Source organism: Chamaea fasciata, unplaced genomic scaffold (genome assembly GCF_029207755.1).
Source record: "Chamaea fasciata isolate MVZ Bird 193981 ecotype frontalis unplaced genomic scaffold, bChaFas1.0.hap1 SCAF_24, whole genome shotgun sequence".
In the NCBI taxonomy this organism is placed as follows: domain Eukaryota; kingdom Metazoa; phylum Chordata; class Aves; order Passeriformes; family Sylviidae; genus Chamaea; species Chamaea fasciata.
This window is the reverse complement of record NW_027094109.1, coordinates 6,282,916-6,298,357: the sequence shown is the minus strand read 5'-3', so window position 1 is coordinate 6,298,357 and position 15,442 is coordinate 6,282,916. Positions and strand designations below refer to the sequence as shown.

Sequence of the window (15,442 nt, the reverse complement as noted above, 5' to 3'; positions counted from 1 at the left end):
GGCTGGGTGTGTCTGCAGGGCCCTGTGTGTGCTGTTTCAGAGGAGGGAGGAGGGAGGCAAAGGCACCTACGTAGGCATCATCACTGTTCTGGATGGTGTGATGTCTCTGCAGGGTGCGGGGCCGCGGGTGCTCGCTGCTGGAGGGGCGCACGGGGTAGCCCAGGCCGTTGTGGTCAGGCACCTGCATGGCTTGGCCGGGGGAGCTCCTGTCCATGCAGTTCCCTACGATGGACTCTTGAAAACCAGACAGGACAGAAAAAGGACAGGTTAGTACAAGGAATCTGCAGCTCCTGTGCCACTGCAGAGCTGAGATGTGAGGCCACACACACACACACACACGAACGCTCCTTGCTGGCAGAGCAAGGACGGGATCCCCGGCTGCTCCAGCTAGAGTGGTGCAGCACCACTGCCCCCAGTTCCACTCACTTGCAGTGAGTGCTCGTCCCTCCAGCATTAGTATCCCAAAAGATGCCAATGCTTGCTGCCTTCCATCAGGTCTGCAAAAGCAGCCTAAAGCTGGAGGCACTGGGGCAGGAGCACAGGAATCAGACCCTTTCCCACTTCTGCCTTCCCCTCGAGCCTGAGCTCGACCCCCAGCCTGCCCACATCGTTACACAAGAGCTGGGGGAGCCTCCAACACGGGATGTTCCAGCAGGGCCCCTTGGCAATTGTAAGCAACATAATCCCTCCTGGAAGAGCTGGCCAGGATCTTCACTTTTATCAGATGACTTCTCCCTGCCCTCCTACAATCTGGCTGCGGGAGCACACCAGCATTCTGCCTGGCAAAGTCCATCTGCACTGCAAGCTCTTGTGACTGAGGGCAAAGGCCACATTCCTATCAGGCAAAGCCTCCCGTCATCGAGTACACGATGTTTTGGATAATGTCCTGAGCCACGGAGGAGCCTGTCATCGGGGCTGAGCTCGCTGAGCACAGACCCCCCGACGTGGCTGCGAGCGCTGGGGAGCTGCCCCGAGGTGACACAGCTGCAGGTACATCCCTCACAAAGCCAGAGCTTTCCCAGGGCTTTGGCCAGTGGGAAGGGATGTCCTGCTGTGCTGGGACACCACACGGCCCAGCTGGCTCTGCAACTGCCACAAAACTGCTCCCCAGCGAGTTCCCATAGAATCCTAGAACGTCCCCACTCGGACCCACAAGGATCATCCAAACCCAACTCGTGGCCCTGCACAGGGCAGTCCCAAAATCTGCCCACAGATTTAGCAGAACTCAAGTGAGACCCCATCCCATGTGGTCCCCACACCGCTCGCAGGCAGGGGAGCAAGGACAGCACAGGCAGCACACTGCTCCCCGTGCCCTTCCTCCATCAGGAATGTGGCATTCCTGCTGGAGCCCTGTCCCAGGGCAGTCAGAGATGCAGATGCAGCCTCCCCCTGCCTTTGCACAACCGTGGGGTTACGTGCGTTTAACAGTCAGCTTTCCCGGAAAAGCGAGAAGGAAAACATGAGGTAACAGATGTTAGCGGATCAGTGCCACCCACACACTGCTTGGGATGCTGCTCCAACTGTGGGAACGGTGGTTGGGGCCAGCAGCCTGCTGCTCCAGCTCCACAAACAGCCCCAGCCCCAGCCCCGGTGCTGCAGGTGACCCAAAAACAGCTGCTCCCCAAAGCCAGCACTGCACCTCTGGGGATGCTGCTTTGGACCGAGGGACAGACACCCTGAAATCACAGTCCCAGCCCTGCAGAGGAGAGCCTTTCATCCCCACATCCTTTGTGTCACTGTGGCATGTGACGCTGGCACGGCGCTGCCGCCAGCTCGGCTCCCTCCGCACCGAGCCCGGGCAGGTTTCCCATGGGCAGCGCTCCCAGCCCCGGGATGGCTACGCTGGAGCAAAACTGGAGCAGGGCCGCTCACAGGCAGCTCAGTCACATCCCAAACAGATCTGGTTGGCTCTCAAGGTCCCCGGCTGCCGTCCCTGGCAGATGCTCCACAGACATCCAGAGCTCTGTGATCACAGTCAGCACGCGCCCTTGGAAGCACAGACGCTCCCGAGCCACTGGGAAGTTATGCTCTGCTCCCGGGAAAACACATCTGGGGAGCTGAGGCAGGCAGAGAAGATACCCCTCAAACTGCACCCTCGTTACGCAGTCTAAGGAAAAGAGTGGGAAAAGCCAGGATGTAGGATTTGGTGCAGGTCAGTAGTGGGAAAACGGAGTGATGGAGGATTTGGTGTAGATCAAAAGCCCAGGGGTGTAGGGTTTGCTGTAGGTAAGGGTTCCTGGGAAGCTCGGAGGTGACTCTGCCTGGACCTGAAGCGGTGCAGGCCTGAGTCCAAGTGGGTTATGGAGGCCATAAGGAAAAGGGTACAAGCAGTTGCATCCCAGGACATAGTTTACTACAAACAGCCCTGTCAGAAGGGCTTTACACAAGCCTATTTGTAAACATTTATTTGCTTTTACTCATTTACAAGGCCTCGCAGTCTAAAGTCCTTCTCCTTTGTGTATCCAGTCCTTGCATCAGCAGTGTGGGGGCCGAGATTTGGCTTCTGACTTCACCAAACCTCACTGTCCATCTAACGGGCTACAGTGACAAGATTCACACTCATGATTTGGTACCAAACGCCCCTCCAGAGCTTCCAACCTCCGCTGAGCCTTGGGCGATTCCCCCCACCCTGAGCACAGCAGGGAAGTGGAGTTCTGAGAGCAAACACATTGGGAATTCAGAATTTCGGAGGATTTCAGCACAGCCCAGCCTCGTCCCCGCCCCCTGCCCACGCTCTGGGGGGTCAGGGCTTGGCAGCCCCACTCAGCCCTCCGAGCCAGCCTATTCCAGCCTGGTACTTTCCCAACAAACCCGTGCTGTGTCCCTGAACAAAGCTGGGCCTCCTGTGCCCTGGGCACTGCTCCTCTGCAATAGGGCCCTGAGTGCCAAGGGCAAGCTGGTGGCTTCAGCCCAGAACCCCGAGTCCTGCAGGGAATACTGATCTGCCTGCTCAGCCTCTCCTCAAAGCCCTCTTAGCAAGGGGCTCAGAGGGTGTTTTTCCTGCAGAGGAGCCTGTAATTACAGCTCAGGCAGGAATTCTCTGACAGCCCAGTGCTGCCAGAGCAGCCACCGAGGAGCAAAGGCGCAGCTGCTTCCAAGGGGCAGGAAAGGTCTTCAAACCCTAATGGCAAGTTGAAACTCACTCTCTCCAGAACCCACCCTTCCCAGTTCAAGCAGGGATAGAATCTTGCTGCTGCTGCTGCTTCCCAAAGTGTCAGAGATGCTGCAAGACCTCTGGAGCCACAGGACGCTGACCAACACTGTTACTGTGTGTGTTTGTGGGAGCTTTAGCAGTGCCTGGACTTGAGGGTCTGTGCTTAAGAGCAGGAATAAATGGCTACACTGCTACAGCTGGGGTGTGCTGGCAGCTGAGCTGCTTCTTTCCCGTGTTTACTGGGGCTGGGAACATCACCACCAAGAATAAACCTGTGGCCACCATGCAGCATCCCAGAAAAGATGGCAGCAAGCTGGGCCCCGGTATTTACCTGCCCGGAGAAGTAGGTCAAATTCCCAAGGGAAGCAGCCCATCGGGCTCCTTCCTTATTCAACCCTGTTTATTACAGAGGCTGTGCCTGCAATTTACTTCAGGCCACAAAAGCCAGAAAGAATCTCGGAAATTCTGTGCTATGCAAAATATGTCAGGAAACCCTTGGTGTGCCGGGTGGGACGGTGTCCTGGGCAGGAAGGTGAGTGGCTGGAACGGACGGACACCTGGCCTGCACGGGCAGCAGGGAGCCTTACCTCTGCTGGGCACCTTATTCCTGAATCCAGGCGTGGGCTGATGCCTGTACTGGTGCGTTCCCAGCTCCTGCGCGGGATTAGCAGTTCCTAGCAAAGATTCGGGGTCCCCGTGCCCTCCTGCGTTTACAAGCAGAGGGGTCTCGTGGCAACCTTTGGTCAATGTGTTTGAACTCTTACTGTCAGGAAAGCTGTCCCTGTTTCCCTCGCAGGCGCAGTCCTCCTCCATGCTCTCCGAGTGGAACAGGGCTGGCTGGTGTCCGTACCCCTGCGGCGGTGGCACTGACGCAGGGACCTGCTGGATACATTCTTGCGCCCTGATTTTTAAGAGATGTTGGGGGCTGTTCTGGGGGTGGTACGTGTCAGCACTCTGATAAGGCAAAGACAACGACTGGCGCTCCGAGAGGTTCTGTCCCATGCTGGTGCCCATACTCCCAGCATCCCCTTGACTCATATGCCTGAACAACTCTTGGAAGTCTTGCTGCTGCTGCTGCTGCTGCCGCCGTTTGATGAGCTGTGCAAATTCTGCCTGGGGCAGCCGCATGTCCGTGTGCCCCGTGAGCGAGTGCCGGGGGGAAAGCAGTCCCTGGAGGATGTGCGGTACCTGCTGGTGTCGGCTGTAGTCGGGAGGTGTCGGGGACAACAGTGCCTGCTGTAGTGCCGATGCCGTGTAGTGCTGCTGCTGCTGATGTGCGTTCGGAGGGAAACTGGGGTACTGGTCAAGCTGCGGGACCTTCAGAGCTTGCTGGGCTGCAGGGAACCCCACCCCTCCCGGCGGGCTGTAGTTGCTGGGGGAAACGCGGGGCTGCTCCGGGAACAGGTGGGGGTGTAAGTGCACCTGGTCGTAGTTGGCAGGGGGATACCTGTTCACGTTCGAGGAGAAGGAAAAGGACAAGTGACCGCGCTGCTCAGAGAGAGCCAGAGCTGCTCGTGCACGGGAGGGGCTTCCCCAGGCAGGTGGGACAGCAGCCCTGGCCTGGCTCACCAACTCCTTCCCAGTGACAGGGAGGGAGCAAGCACGGGGCAGACCGGCAAGGACGGCACGTCTCCTGCCGAGACTCCCACCCTCCTGCCCGCAGCGCTGCCCCGAGCCGGGGGCAGGCAGGGAGGGGCTCTCACCTGTGCGGCTCGGCGCTGTCGGCGCTGAGCTGCTTGGACAGCTGCCGGTGGCCGTAGCTGAGGGAGGCCATCAGGTTGGCGCGGTGCTGCATCTGGATCTGGCTGGCGCTGGGGCTCAGGGACATCCCCCGTGTGTGGGACGCCAGGCCCTGCCCGCCCACCGAGGCCCCGGGCAGGAGGCTGCTGCCGACCATGTCCCCGGGCTCCTGCACCTGGATGGTGACCTGCTGGGGCTGCGACTGCTGCTGCTGCAGGGCCAGGCACGTCAGCCCCATGGCCGGGGGAGGGGAACAGTTACCCGACTGCGGGAAGATTGTGTTGTGGGACGGCATCCCTTGGAACTGGGACTGGGAGGCAGCACCTACAAGGAACAAAGACCCTCAGCACCCCTGCCAGCCCAGGGCGAGGCTCGGGAGCGAGATGGGCTCCATTCCCCAAAGTGCTGGACGGGGCTTGGATTAACCTGGTCTAGTGAAAGGTGTCCCTGCCCATAGCAGGGGGCAGGAAAGGGATCATCTTTAAGGTCCCTTCCACCCCAAACCAGGCTATGGTGCTGTGATTCATTCCATGACTCTGGGCCAGGCTGGGAGCCCAGTACGTGTTCGTATGGGTGCTCCGTCATGCTGTGCCAGCGTGCAAAGGTCACAGCCAGAGCCCCTTGCACCAAAACAGAAACCCTGCGGAGCTGACAGTGATTTGCATAAACCTGAGCATATCGGCCCTTCCTCCCCACCCCGGGAGTGATAAGTAAGGATCTTGTGACAAGGAACCTGACAGCACATTCCAGCTGGCAGCTTCTCGCGAGCTCTCGATAACACCAGCCCTTGCTGCCAGATGGAGAATCTTTTACATCATCAGCAAACTGTGCAGGGCCTGGGCTGGGGGGGGGACGGAGCCCTGGCAAACCCCACTCTGCTTCCTCAGGGTCTGATGGGACCACATGGCCCTGCCCAGCTCCCAGAACTGCTTACCATGGGGCTGGAGCACGCTGCTGCTCACAGGGGGTGGGCTGCTGTTGGGCTGCCTGAAGAGATGATTGTTGGGGTGGTTCGGGGGTGGGCTGGATGGCTGGATCCGTAACCTACGCAGGGAAACAAGCACCTTCTCACCATGCCTGCTCCTTGTCAAGATGCTGTCTCAGCTGTGAGAACTGATGCCAAACGCTGCGGGTCTCGTTCAAAATAAACACCATAAACCCCTTGCTGGGGATCCCAAGGTCTCTGCAGCTTGGCTTCTCTTCTGAGAGCCACCTCACTTGTCCAAGTCATGCAGGGAGTGAGCATGACCTGGTGGCCACCACAGAAACCTGGGGACAAGGACACTGCAGGCTCACCTCCTGACTCACTGCACCTGATGAGACACCCTGTTCTCATTTCCCGTAACTCAGCCTGCCTCACCTACAAGTCAGGGTGCTGAGGGCAAGGAGGCTGAGCTCACCAAGGGCCTGGAAAGGTGAGAGACACCCAAGGAAGCATGAGAGAGCCTGGCTGCTAAAGTGGCAGCTTCAAGCCACTCAAAAGGCAGGACTGTCAATCCTCTACTCAAAGCAGGTCTGTGCCTTTGAATCAGGTTTCTCTGATTCTAAAGTCCTTCAGACGGAATCCAGCTCAAAGGACCAGGCACATTCACCTGGGAATTGGCTGTGTCATTCTGACTCCATAAACCTCCAACTCAGCCTGGCCTCTCCTGAGTGTGTCAGCTCATCCCTGGGCTTCAGGAAGAGTAAAACCCAGAGCTGTCCTAAAGCCATTTCTTTACCTCTGGAGCTGGTGAGTGAGCAGAGCTGGCTGGTTTTCACATGGAGCTTGCAAGGGTGGAGATGGCTGGGGAGGCCGGATACAGTCCTGAACCAAGCACCACAAGAAAACAAGAAGTGTTTGCAGTCAATGTCTCAGTCAGTAAATTTAGAAACACTGCTGGGTGAAGCAGGACATATCCAGATTCACCGAGTGTCAGTGCCTGACTGCAGCCCTGGCTGCCACAGCTACCACAGCAGCTGTGCAAACATCTCTGCTGAAACCCTTCAGCCTTCCCGCTACAGCAAACTCCCCTCCCTCAATCCCCCCGGGACCTGCTCACGAGTTCCTCTGCAGCAACACAGGAAAACAGAGCTAAGCCTTCAGCAGCTCTGGCTCGGGCTGCACTACCTGAATCTGCTGATGAAGAATCTGATGGTGCTGCTCCTGCTGGTACAACATGTGCTGCTGCTGCGTCTTCTCCAGCGTCCTCTCGTCCATGTGCCCACCGTACATCTTCTGGAGCTGCTCACACTCCTGCAAGGAATCCAGCACGTCCCATAAATGACCTTCTGGTGCACAGCACCCTGCTGTGTGTGGAATGCCATGCTCTGCAGCCCACCCCTCCGAGATGAAGCTGGCAAAAAAAGCCTAATCCCTTCCCTCTGACAGAATCAGGTATGCAGTGACATGGCAAAAAGCCAGGAAAGCAACGGCTGCACGTGACACGGGGCTGGCACCGCTGTGTTCCCCTAATGCAGGCAGCAAGCTCTGGAAATGACACATCAAGGTGAGGAGAGCACCTCGTTTGTGCCGTGCTGCAAGGGGAAAGGCCTGTCCTGGGGCCAAATCCTGCTCCAGCCATTGGCAAGCTGTGCCTGGCTGTGCGGGGAATATCCCGCAATACGCTCCAAACTCCGGTGGTAGGAGCTGCCCTTTCCTGGGACACCCTGGAACAGCCCCAAAACTGCTGCCAGAGGAAATGTGGGAGAGCAGGAGCTGCAGTCTGACAGGGCTGGTGGGCCCTGCAGGGACAGGCAGGACACTCACAGGTGGGCACAGCATGATGGTTCTCCCCAGAAAAGAGGGGGCAGGAAGCCCCCCAGGTGCCCAGCTGCAGGTGAACAGCTCATACATCCAGAGGGCACTCAGGGGTTGCTGCAGCCACAGGGGGCAGGAACAAACCCTCAGCTGCAAAGTCCCCACTCTGTCCCTCAGCCTTTTGTGTAAAGATTCCTCTTTTGCTTCCTGAAGTAGCAAGGCCGAGGCAACAAGAACTCCTTGTGGAGGCTGATCTGAGGACCCCCAGCCCTTCCTCACCTGCTGAAGCTGTTTGATGCTGCTGTTATTGCCCATCTTCTCCAGGTGGGCTTTGAAAGCCTGGATGCTGGCGGCCCCGTCGGAGAAGCGCCGGACCGGGGAGAAGCGCTCGGTGGGGAGGTGCAGAGTGTTGGAGTCCTTGTAAATAGAACTGAACACAGGGGGAAGGAAGGGGGTCAGTGACACCAGGCAGAACACAAACTCCAGCACAGACGCTCCGTTTCCACCGGCCTCCCAGCTGCCTGGATGCTCCACACTGGGCAAGCAGAACGGGCACATCTGAACCAAGCTGTGCCCAAGGCACCACAAGCACTTCCCCTTCACAATGAGGTTTCTTTGCCATCAGAGGGAGCCAGATTTTTTTCAGGAACTGTTCTCTCCCAAACCTGGAGTTCCCCATTATCAATGAGCTGCCATTAGGTGCCACCTGTGTTATCAGGAGCAGAGATAACCTGGCATACACTCATCACAATGTGCCTCACAACAAACAGCCGGGGCTCTCTGCCTGCCCTCACGGCTTCCGGGCAAGTGCCCTCTGTGGAACCTGACTTCTGGGCAAATCCTAAAATCACAGAATGGTTTGGGCTGGGAGGGACATCTGCCACTATCCCAGGCTGCTCCGAGCCCTGTCCAACCTGGCCTTGGACACTGCCAGGGACGGGTCAGCCACAGCTTCTCTGGGCAACCTGTGCCAGGGCCTGCCCACCCTCACAGGGAGGATTATCTCCTATCAGTAAAGGATTTCTTTTGTAAAGATTCTGCAAATGCCATCTCCGGAACACAGCAAGCAACACTGAATGCACAGGCTCCAGCAGCAGCCTTTGTCTGTGAGAAGGTCATGGAGATGTGGCCTTCACAGCACCTCTGACACTAAACCCAGCAAGTGTCCACCTGGCTGCAGCTGGAGTGGTCCTGAGCTCCAGAGGTCACTCTGAGGGCTTGTTCCAGGCTCCCCTTGTCACAAGGTGACTGATGCTGGACCACTTCCAGCAGCCTGGATTCTGTTTTGTCACTGTCTCTGCCTTAGGAGGACATAGTTCAGTTTCCTTCCAAGGAAAGAGCTGTGCTCCTGCCTTTTGAAGCCATCCCATCCATTATCCTGATCCATTTGTTCTCCTGTTGCATTGATGGAAAGCAGAAGCTACAGATAAAATCATGCTGAGTTTTTGAAACCCGTGTGGGCAAGGCAGAACAGCTGAACTTCCCTGTACAGCCGTACTTCAATTCTGCTTTCAGATATTTCATGTGACAAAACCAGGGGCTACACATGAAGATACATAAGATGGCTTAAAATAGGATAAGGGCTAAAATAAAACCCACCTGCCATTCAATAATGTGCTTTATTTACACAACGACTGCTGATTTCTGTGCCAGGTATGTCACAAACTCACTGTGGAACACTCTGTTTAGACCATGGTCAGATGAAATTTCCATGATTTCACAGGAAAAGACACAGAACAGGCTCACAGCACATTACACCACCAAGAGTGGAACGAGCAGATACCACCCTGCTCATGATGCAACAGCTTCAGGACTCCAGAGCCAAGAGACAGAGGTGACACCAACGTTATTTACAGGGGTAAGTGTGTTTAAAGTCTTGCAAAACTTCCGTTCCTGCTGTGCGTGAGGGACTCAGCTTACCTTTAGGATTTGCAGCAATCCTGAAAGCAGGACACAGCACATTCTGCTTATTTTGCAAGCTGCACTCCTCTTCCTATCAAACTGTGGCCCTAGAAATGTTTCCCCTCCTGCTCTTCCCATCCCCCAGGCACCTCTGAGGGAGTAACTTGAGGGCAGTGAGGTTCTTATCTTGGTTTTCCGGAGCTCCAGCGTGGCACTAGCACTGTCTCAGTCTGCTCAGAGTTCACCTGTCCCTGCTGATTACATCAGTGCTCAGCTCAGCAGGTCTCTGGCTACAATAAAAAGGGTTTTGTCAAGCCTGCCAGTGTGAGCTGCCTGAGGGGCTGAACACCAGCACCAGCCTGGCCTGGCAGCCACTGCCTTCCCAAGAGGCAGCAAACTCCAGTGTGCAGCTGGTTCGCTCCTAGCACTGAGGGGTCAGAGCACTTTAAAGCATTTTTAGGAGGTCTTTTTTCATATATCAAGAGGAATTTAAGCTCCCCCTGTGGCATTAGGATCTCCGGTTGACTGCTGTGACAAGAACTCTGTCACATTAATACCTCTCCATCAGGACTGTGCCTCCCACACATCCTGAGTGTGTTTAGATCCAATCCAAAGGTTTGATCTAATCACCTCTTTCTCAGACTTCGTGATTTTTTTCCTTCCCCACCCAGCTTCCTTTTCTCACATCATTCCCATCAAGGGTTCAGGTGAGTAATGAAATTTCTCTTGAGAAGCTTTGCAAAAGAGACTTTGCAGTCAGAACACACAACTCTGGTGCAGAACAGTGAGGATTTTAAGCTCTGCTGTGGATGACTCTTGGCCCAATCTTTTGCCTGCATCTACCTCCAAAAATGTTCTGTAGCAAATCTGCCACCTTGACGCCTACCGTTACACAGGGAAAAGCTTTCCTCTAAAAAAAAAAATAGCTTATTCCCAATATTTCTGTGATGGCAGCCATTCCAGCAAATCACCTCCAGCCACAAAAGCGGGACTGGAGGGAAGAGCCAGCTGATTCCTGCTGATGCCTGCAGGCAGGGGGTCAGACACCCTCTGCTCTGTGGGTCTGCTCTTTGTCCCTGTTCCTCCTCCTCCTCCTCCTCACCCCTCCCTGCCAGCGGGATGTCCGCAGTGCTCCATTCCAGGGCCACCTGGGCAGGATTCCTGGCGCAAGCTGCCCGGCCGGCCGGTGCCGTTACTCACCGGTGCTGGTCGGGTCCCAGGTGTGGAGCCCAAGCCCGGGGTCGGAAGGACTGCTGTCCTAGCTGCCTCTGCAAGTCTGGAGGGATTTCAGCTGTAGGGTTGGTCATGGCCAGAGTGTGCCTTTTTGACCTATTTGCCAAGTATCTGCAACAAGCAGGAGCACATTTTATAAGAGACTGATGGGAGTACTCCGAAAACAGGGAGTGTTAGATAACCCAGAGAAAACGGGGAGGAAGAAGCTTGTGCAGTGCTCAGAACACACCACGGACACGCTGCCCGTGCCTGTCACAGCACTGCCTCGCCAGTGCTTTGGGGACAAGTGTCGTTTCAGCTGCCGGTGCTCCACTGCCAGCTTGGAAGGAAAGAGGAGCTGTTTGCTCTTCCCAGCAGGAAAGCCACGTTTCCCCTCAAGGGGAATGCTGGTATGTCCCTTTGGGAATACCCACCTGCCCTCAGAGTGCATTCAGCGCACTAGAGCAGCTCTGCCCCTCCGTGCCAGCGCGGGGAGCCAGGGCAGAGAGAAGCCAGCGGGAGGCAGGCACAGAGCAGGGCTGCTGCTCCTGCCAGGGGAGCCTCGCTCCTCACACCGACGCCGGGACACTGCCAGCAGCGGCCACCTTGTCCCAGCAGGGGAAGGCTGCCGAGGAGCAGGAGGAAGGGCTGGGCTGAGGCTGGGCTGTGCCAGCCCGGTCCAAGTGCGCCATCTAGTCCCTGCTCCGCTCCGGGAAAAGTCGGGAATGGCCCGGGATGTGCAGGCAGTGGGAAGCCGAGCAGCAAGAGGGTCCCTCCCTCTGGAGCCACCAGTACCAAGGCTGGGCTTGCCTCTCACACCAGAGCTGGGAGGCAACAGCTGAAACAAAAGCTCGCTGTGCACTGGAAAAGAGCTGCAGGTCTCCTGCAAACCCCCCAAAGACCGGGGAGGGGGAACTCGGAGCCCGTGCTCCAGCAAGGACGTGAGGAAGGGCCAGGCAGTGCTGAGAGCCGCTGCCTGCCTGCGGCTGCTGCTGCGGGGGCGGAGAGGGGCTGAAGCCCCCCAGGGCTGGCACTGGCCCAGGCTGTGCCTGCTCAAGGCCGCTGGGATGAACGCCCGTGTGAGAACTCAACCCTCTGTGCTCTGTGAGGCAGCTCTGGTAACCAGGCCAAGCACCGCTCGGCCACTGACACCTGCACATCCTCACCTTCGCTCTTTTCCCCCCGCAGCTGCCCCTGGGAAGCAGAAAGAGCAGCAAGCAACACAGACTTGCCCAAACCCAGCCTCTCTTTGCTGCTGAAGCCACTTAAGCAGAAGAAGCAGGTTAACGGTGCCGTGGTGCCCCGCCAAAGCCCGTGCCATTAGCTGTTTAAGAATCATTTGATGCAGACAGGGAAAGGCTCCCAAAGAGCTCTACTGTTGTGGTTTGCTAAGATCATTTTATTTCAGCCCTCCAGGGAACAATCCAATCACGAGCTCTAACAGCGTTTCGGGTGGAAGAAAGTTTCCCAAAGCTCAAAGGAGATGTGACTGTTCCCTGGAACAGAGAGAAGACTGTGCTCTGCTCTCAAGGTCAGATTAAGGAGGGCAAAAGCTGCTCACTGGTGGCTGCAAACAGAGTATTTGAGGCAGTGTTCTGAGAAGCTAAATATTTGCATCTGTCCCTGATGTTAATGCTATTTACCCTTCTCCTCTGATGACTACTGACATGTTGCAACACAAGGGGTGGAGAACAAGTTAACACACAACCTGGATGGTGCTTTTTCAAGGCCATCTGGTGGAAGAAGAACATGTGCTGTGAAAGAACTAACGGCAGCACTGTCGAGAGCAGTGAAGTGACCTCTGAGTCCAAGGGGACTTGGTTTTCAGTGGGATCTGAACATTTCAGTGCCTTGCAAAACACTGCACAAGGGTTTCAAAATGTTTCCAGCTGAGCTTATGCTTTAAAGACTCAACTGAAATCTTCAGGTTTAGAGTAGTGAAAAATCTGCCCAGGTAAGATGTCCAGGCATCCCCTTGCCAAGAATGAGATTTATCGTGTTTGCACAGCCAGAAAGACCACCTGCTCTTTGAGGTGCTGTCAGAGGACATTACTGGCCCTATATTAAAACTGTTAATGGCTGTTGAAGCCATTATTGAGGTTACAAGTATACTCTTGAGGCTGAGGTAGGCAAAAGGAGTCTCAGTGCACAGTCTGTCACTGCTCCCAAGGAAGCACTGAGAGGAGCACAGCTGGCCAAGGCCCTGGAGCACGACCTGCACCCACCCCAGTCTGCAACAACCGCCAGCCTGAACCCTTGTGAGCCCCTGGGGAGTCACTCCCTTACCCAGGTGATGACCTGTACAAAGGAGGGATCCAGAAAGCTCTTCCAGTTTGAGGTAAGAAGCAGGAGCACCCACCACACGTAGTGCCCAGCTGGTTAGCAGAGAAGAAACTATGCAAAAGCTCCTAAGAAAATGTTAGCAAGGCCATGGTTAGTGTGTTCATGGACTGAGAAACTACAAGCACATTCTACCCACTTCCTACAATGTGTTTAGAGCAGACACAGAGAACAGAAGTTCCCAGCCTGGGAGCTAATAATGCTTTCCTTATTGGAACAGACTATTTTAAGGCCTGATGCTAAAATTAGCAGCTAGAGGTACCCGTAATTCCAGCAAGCTCACTTTGTTTGAGGCATCAGAGTTGGATGTTTACTGCATGTCTTGATACAAAAGCTGCTGCACTGGCACCTAAGGCCACAGAGGAGATCCTCCCACCTCCAGCACCCAGCAGGGAGGGGAATCCCTCAGCACTCACTTGGCAGGTTAGTGTGGATTGCATGCTGGTGCACACTAAGCAAAGGAATTTAGCAGTTCCAAGAGTTTCTGGAGAACCTACTGCTCCATCAGCTACCCATTTCAGGGGAATCCAGCTTTGCAAGCACCCAGTAGTGCCAGAGGAATAACTGCCTACAGTAACCAACAGCCACAGGAACAGGAGAAGTGTTCAGCCTTCGCTGCGAAATCAACAGTGGTCCCTGATGAGGTGGCTGTGTTTGAATCAGCTCTGGAACAGCCCAAGGTGAGCCTCGTGGAGGTAGGAAGGGCAAATGTTAACGGAGTGGGAGTTACCTCTGCACAGCTTCCTGATCCGGCTCCCCATCGGAGCTCTCCTCGTCCACAGGGGTGACAGCTGGGACAGCCTGCAGAGAGAGAAGCCACAGCTCAGGAGGCCACCCAGTACAGTCCCCTTCCCACAGGGGACACCTGATCTTCCCAAACAAGCTTCCACAGGGGTGTGTGTTGGCTCCTCTGCAGCACCAAGGAAACCCGGCCAAGAACCCCTTCCAACATTCCTTCCCCATTGATACAGATGGCACCCGGGGAGCCAGAACACGCCTCAACGCCTGACATGGACACTTGAGTATTTCCATGGGATCAGCAAAGGACAAGAGCAACCATGAAAAAGTGCACAGTTCCAGAGAGGAATACATAAGCCCACCTGCCACCTCCGGGAGAGCGCAGCAAATCCTGCAAGGGCGAGCAGGGAGGGGAAGCTTTGGCAGCGCTGGGCCTGCTGCAACCTGGGCACAGCCACCTCTGCCTGCGGGAGGGGCTATTTTTAAGCACTCTGCCACCCCTGTGGTACTCACTGGCGTCATGGTGACGAGCGGCGAGGGGCCCCGGGGCCGCTTGAGCAGCTGCTGCGCGTGCAGCTGGATGTTGGCCCCGCCGTCCGACGCCCGCCGGCCCAGCGGGCCCATCCCGTTCAGCAGCTGCAGGGTGGGGGGCTGCAGCAGGGACTGCTCCTGCAACACACACACAGCCCCGTTACCCACCCCAGCCAGGGCCCGGGGTCACGCACCAGGAGAAGACAAGCCCCCTGGGCTTCAGGGGTGTCACCAGCGTCTTGGATGATGTGAGGCAGGGGCAGGGACAGGCAGCGTCAGTGGATGAGCAGGGTTTAACTCTGCAGCTCCCTGCACGCAGCTTTAGCTGCCGGGCAGGCTGCACCCTGCAGCCCAAAGCCAGGCAGCACAGTCCTATTTGTCCCCAGCCCATTTATGAATTTCATATTGCACTGCTCTTTCATTCTTCAGCTTCTTCACAGAATCACAAAATGTTTCGGGTTGGAAAAGACCTTAAAGATCATCTCATTCCAACCCCCTGCCACGGGCAGGGACACCTTCCACTATCCCAGGTTGCTAAGAGCTCCATCCAGCCTGGCCTTGGACACTTCCAGGGATGGGGTACCCACAGCTTTTCTGGGCAACCTGTTCCAGTGCTTCACCACTCTCAGTTAAGAATATTTTCCTAATATTTGAGCTAAACCTACTTTAGAGAACCAACTGGAATCATACATAGAGTAATTCCTGAGGCTTATGCAGTCCAAGGAGTGACACCCAGAGGGAGCAAGTGTGAGCACAGACACCCCTCCCACCTGGCAGGGCACAGAGCAGAGCAGGGATCGTGGGCAGTACCTTGTACTCCAGCTGCCCCGTGGGCTGCAGGTTCTGCCTGGGCAGCACATTGTGCATGAAGTTCACATTCGGGGTCACCTGCAGGAATGGAGCCTGAGGAGTGACACGGGGGAAGCCAGGCAGGAGCTTCTGCAGGTCTTCCATGACTTCCGTCCTGTACAATCACATTTGGAGAGGGGAATTAGCCATCATGTGAGGAAACCCCTCACGGACCCAGTACACCCAGCTTCCCTTGGTAAAAAGCTTCTTACTGCTCTGGAAAATGGTCACACAGA

The 15,442-nt window shown here is 56.1% G+C and overlaps 1 protein-coding gene across 6 annotated transcripts in view; it reads right to left on the bottom strand.

Moving 5' to 3' along the window:
- The window catches only part of SIK3 (SIK family kinase 3), a 69,640-nt gene that overhangs the window by 3,024 nt on the left and 51,174 nt on the right, over positions 1 to 15,442 (bottom strand). For 4 of the 6 annotated variants that reach the window (XM_066203291.1, XM_066203293.1, XM_066203292.1 and 1 more), the window contains 11 exons: positions 15,168 to 15,321; positions 14,340 to 14,495; positions 13,819 to 13,889; positions 10,737 to 10,880; positions 7,914 to 8,064; positions 7,005 to 7,130; positions 6,616 to 6,701; positions 5,829 to 5,938; positions 4,858 to 5,218; positions 3,742 to 4,601; positions 71 to 234 (listed from right to left, as the gene is read on the bottom strand). In XM_066203291.1, coding sequence (XP_066059388.1) covers positions 71 to 234; positions 3,742 to 4,601; positions 4,858 to 5,218; positions 5,829 to 5,938; positions 6,616 to 6,701; positions 7,005 to 7,130; positions 7,914 to 8,064; positions 10,737 to 10,880; positions 13,819 to 13,889; positions 14,340 to 14,495; positions 15,168 to 15,321 — 2,383 coding nt within the window. The remainder of the gene's footprint in view (positions 1 to 70; positions 235 to 3,741; positions 4,602 to 4,857; positions 5,219 to 5,828; positions 5,939 to 6,615; positions 6,702 to 7,004; positions 7,131 to 7,913; positions 8,065 to 10,736; positions 10,881 to 13,818; positions 13,890 to 14,339; positions 14,496 to 15,167; positions 15,322 to 15,442) is intronic. The other 2 variants (XM_066203294.1, XM_066203295.1) reach the window with 1 other exon arrangement.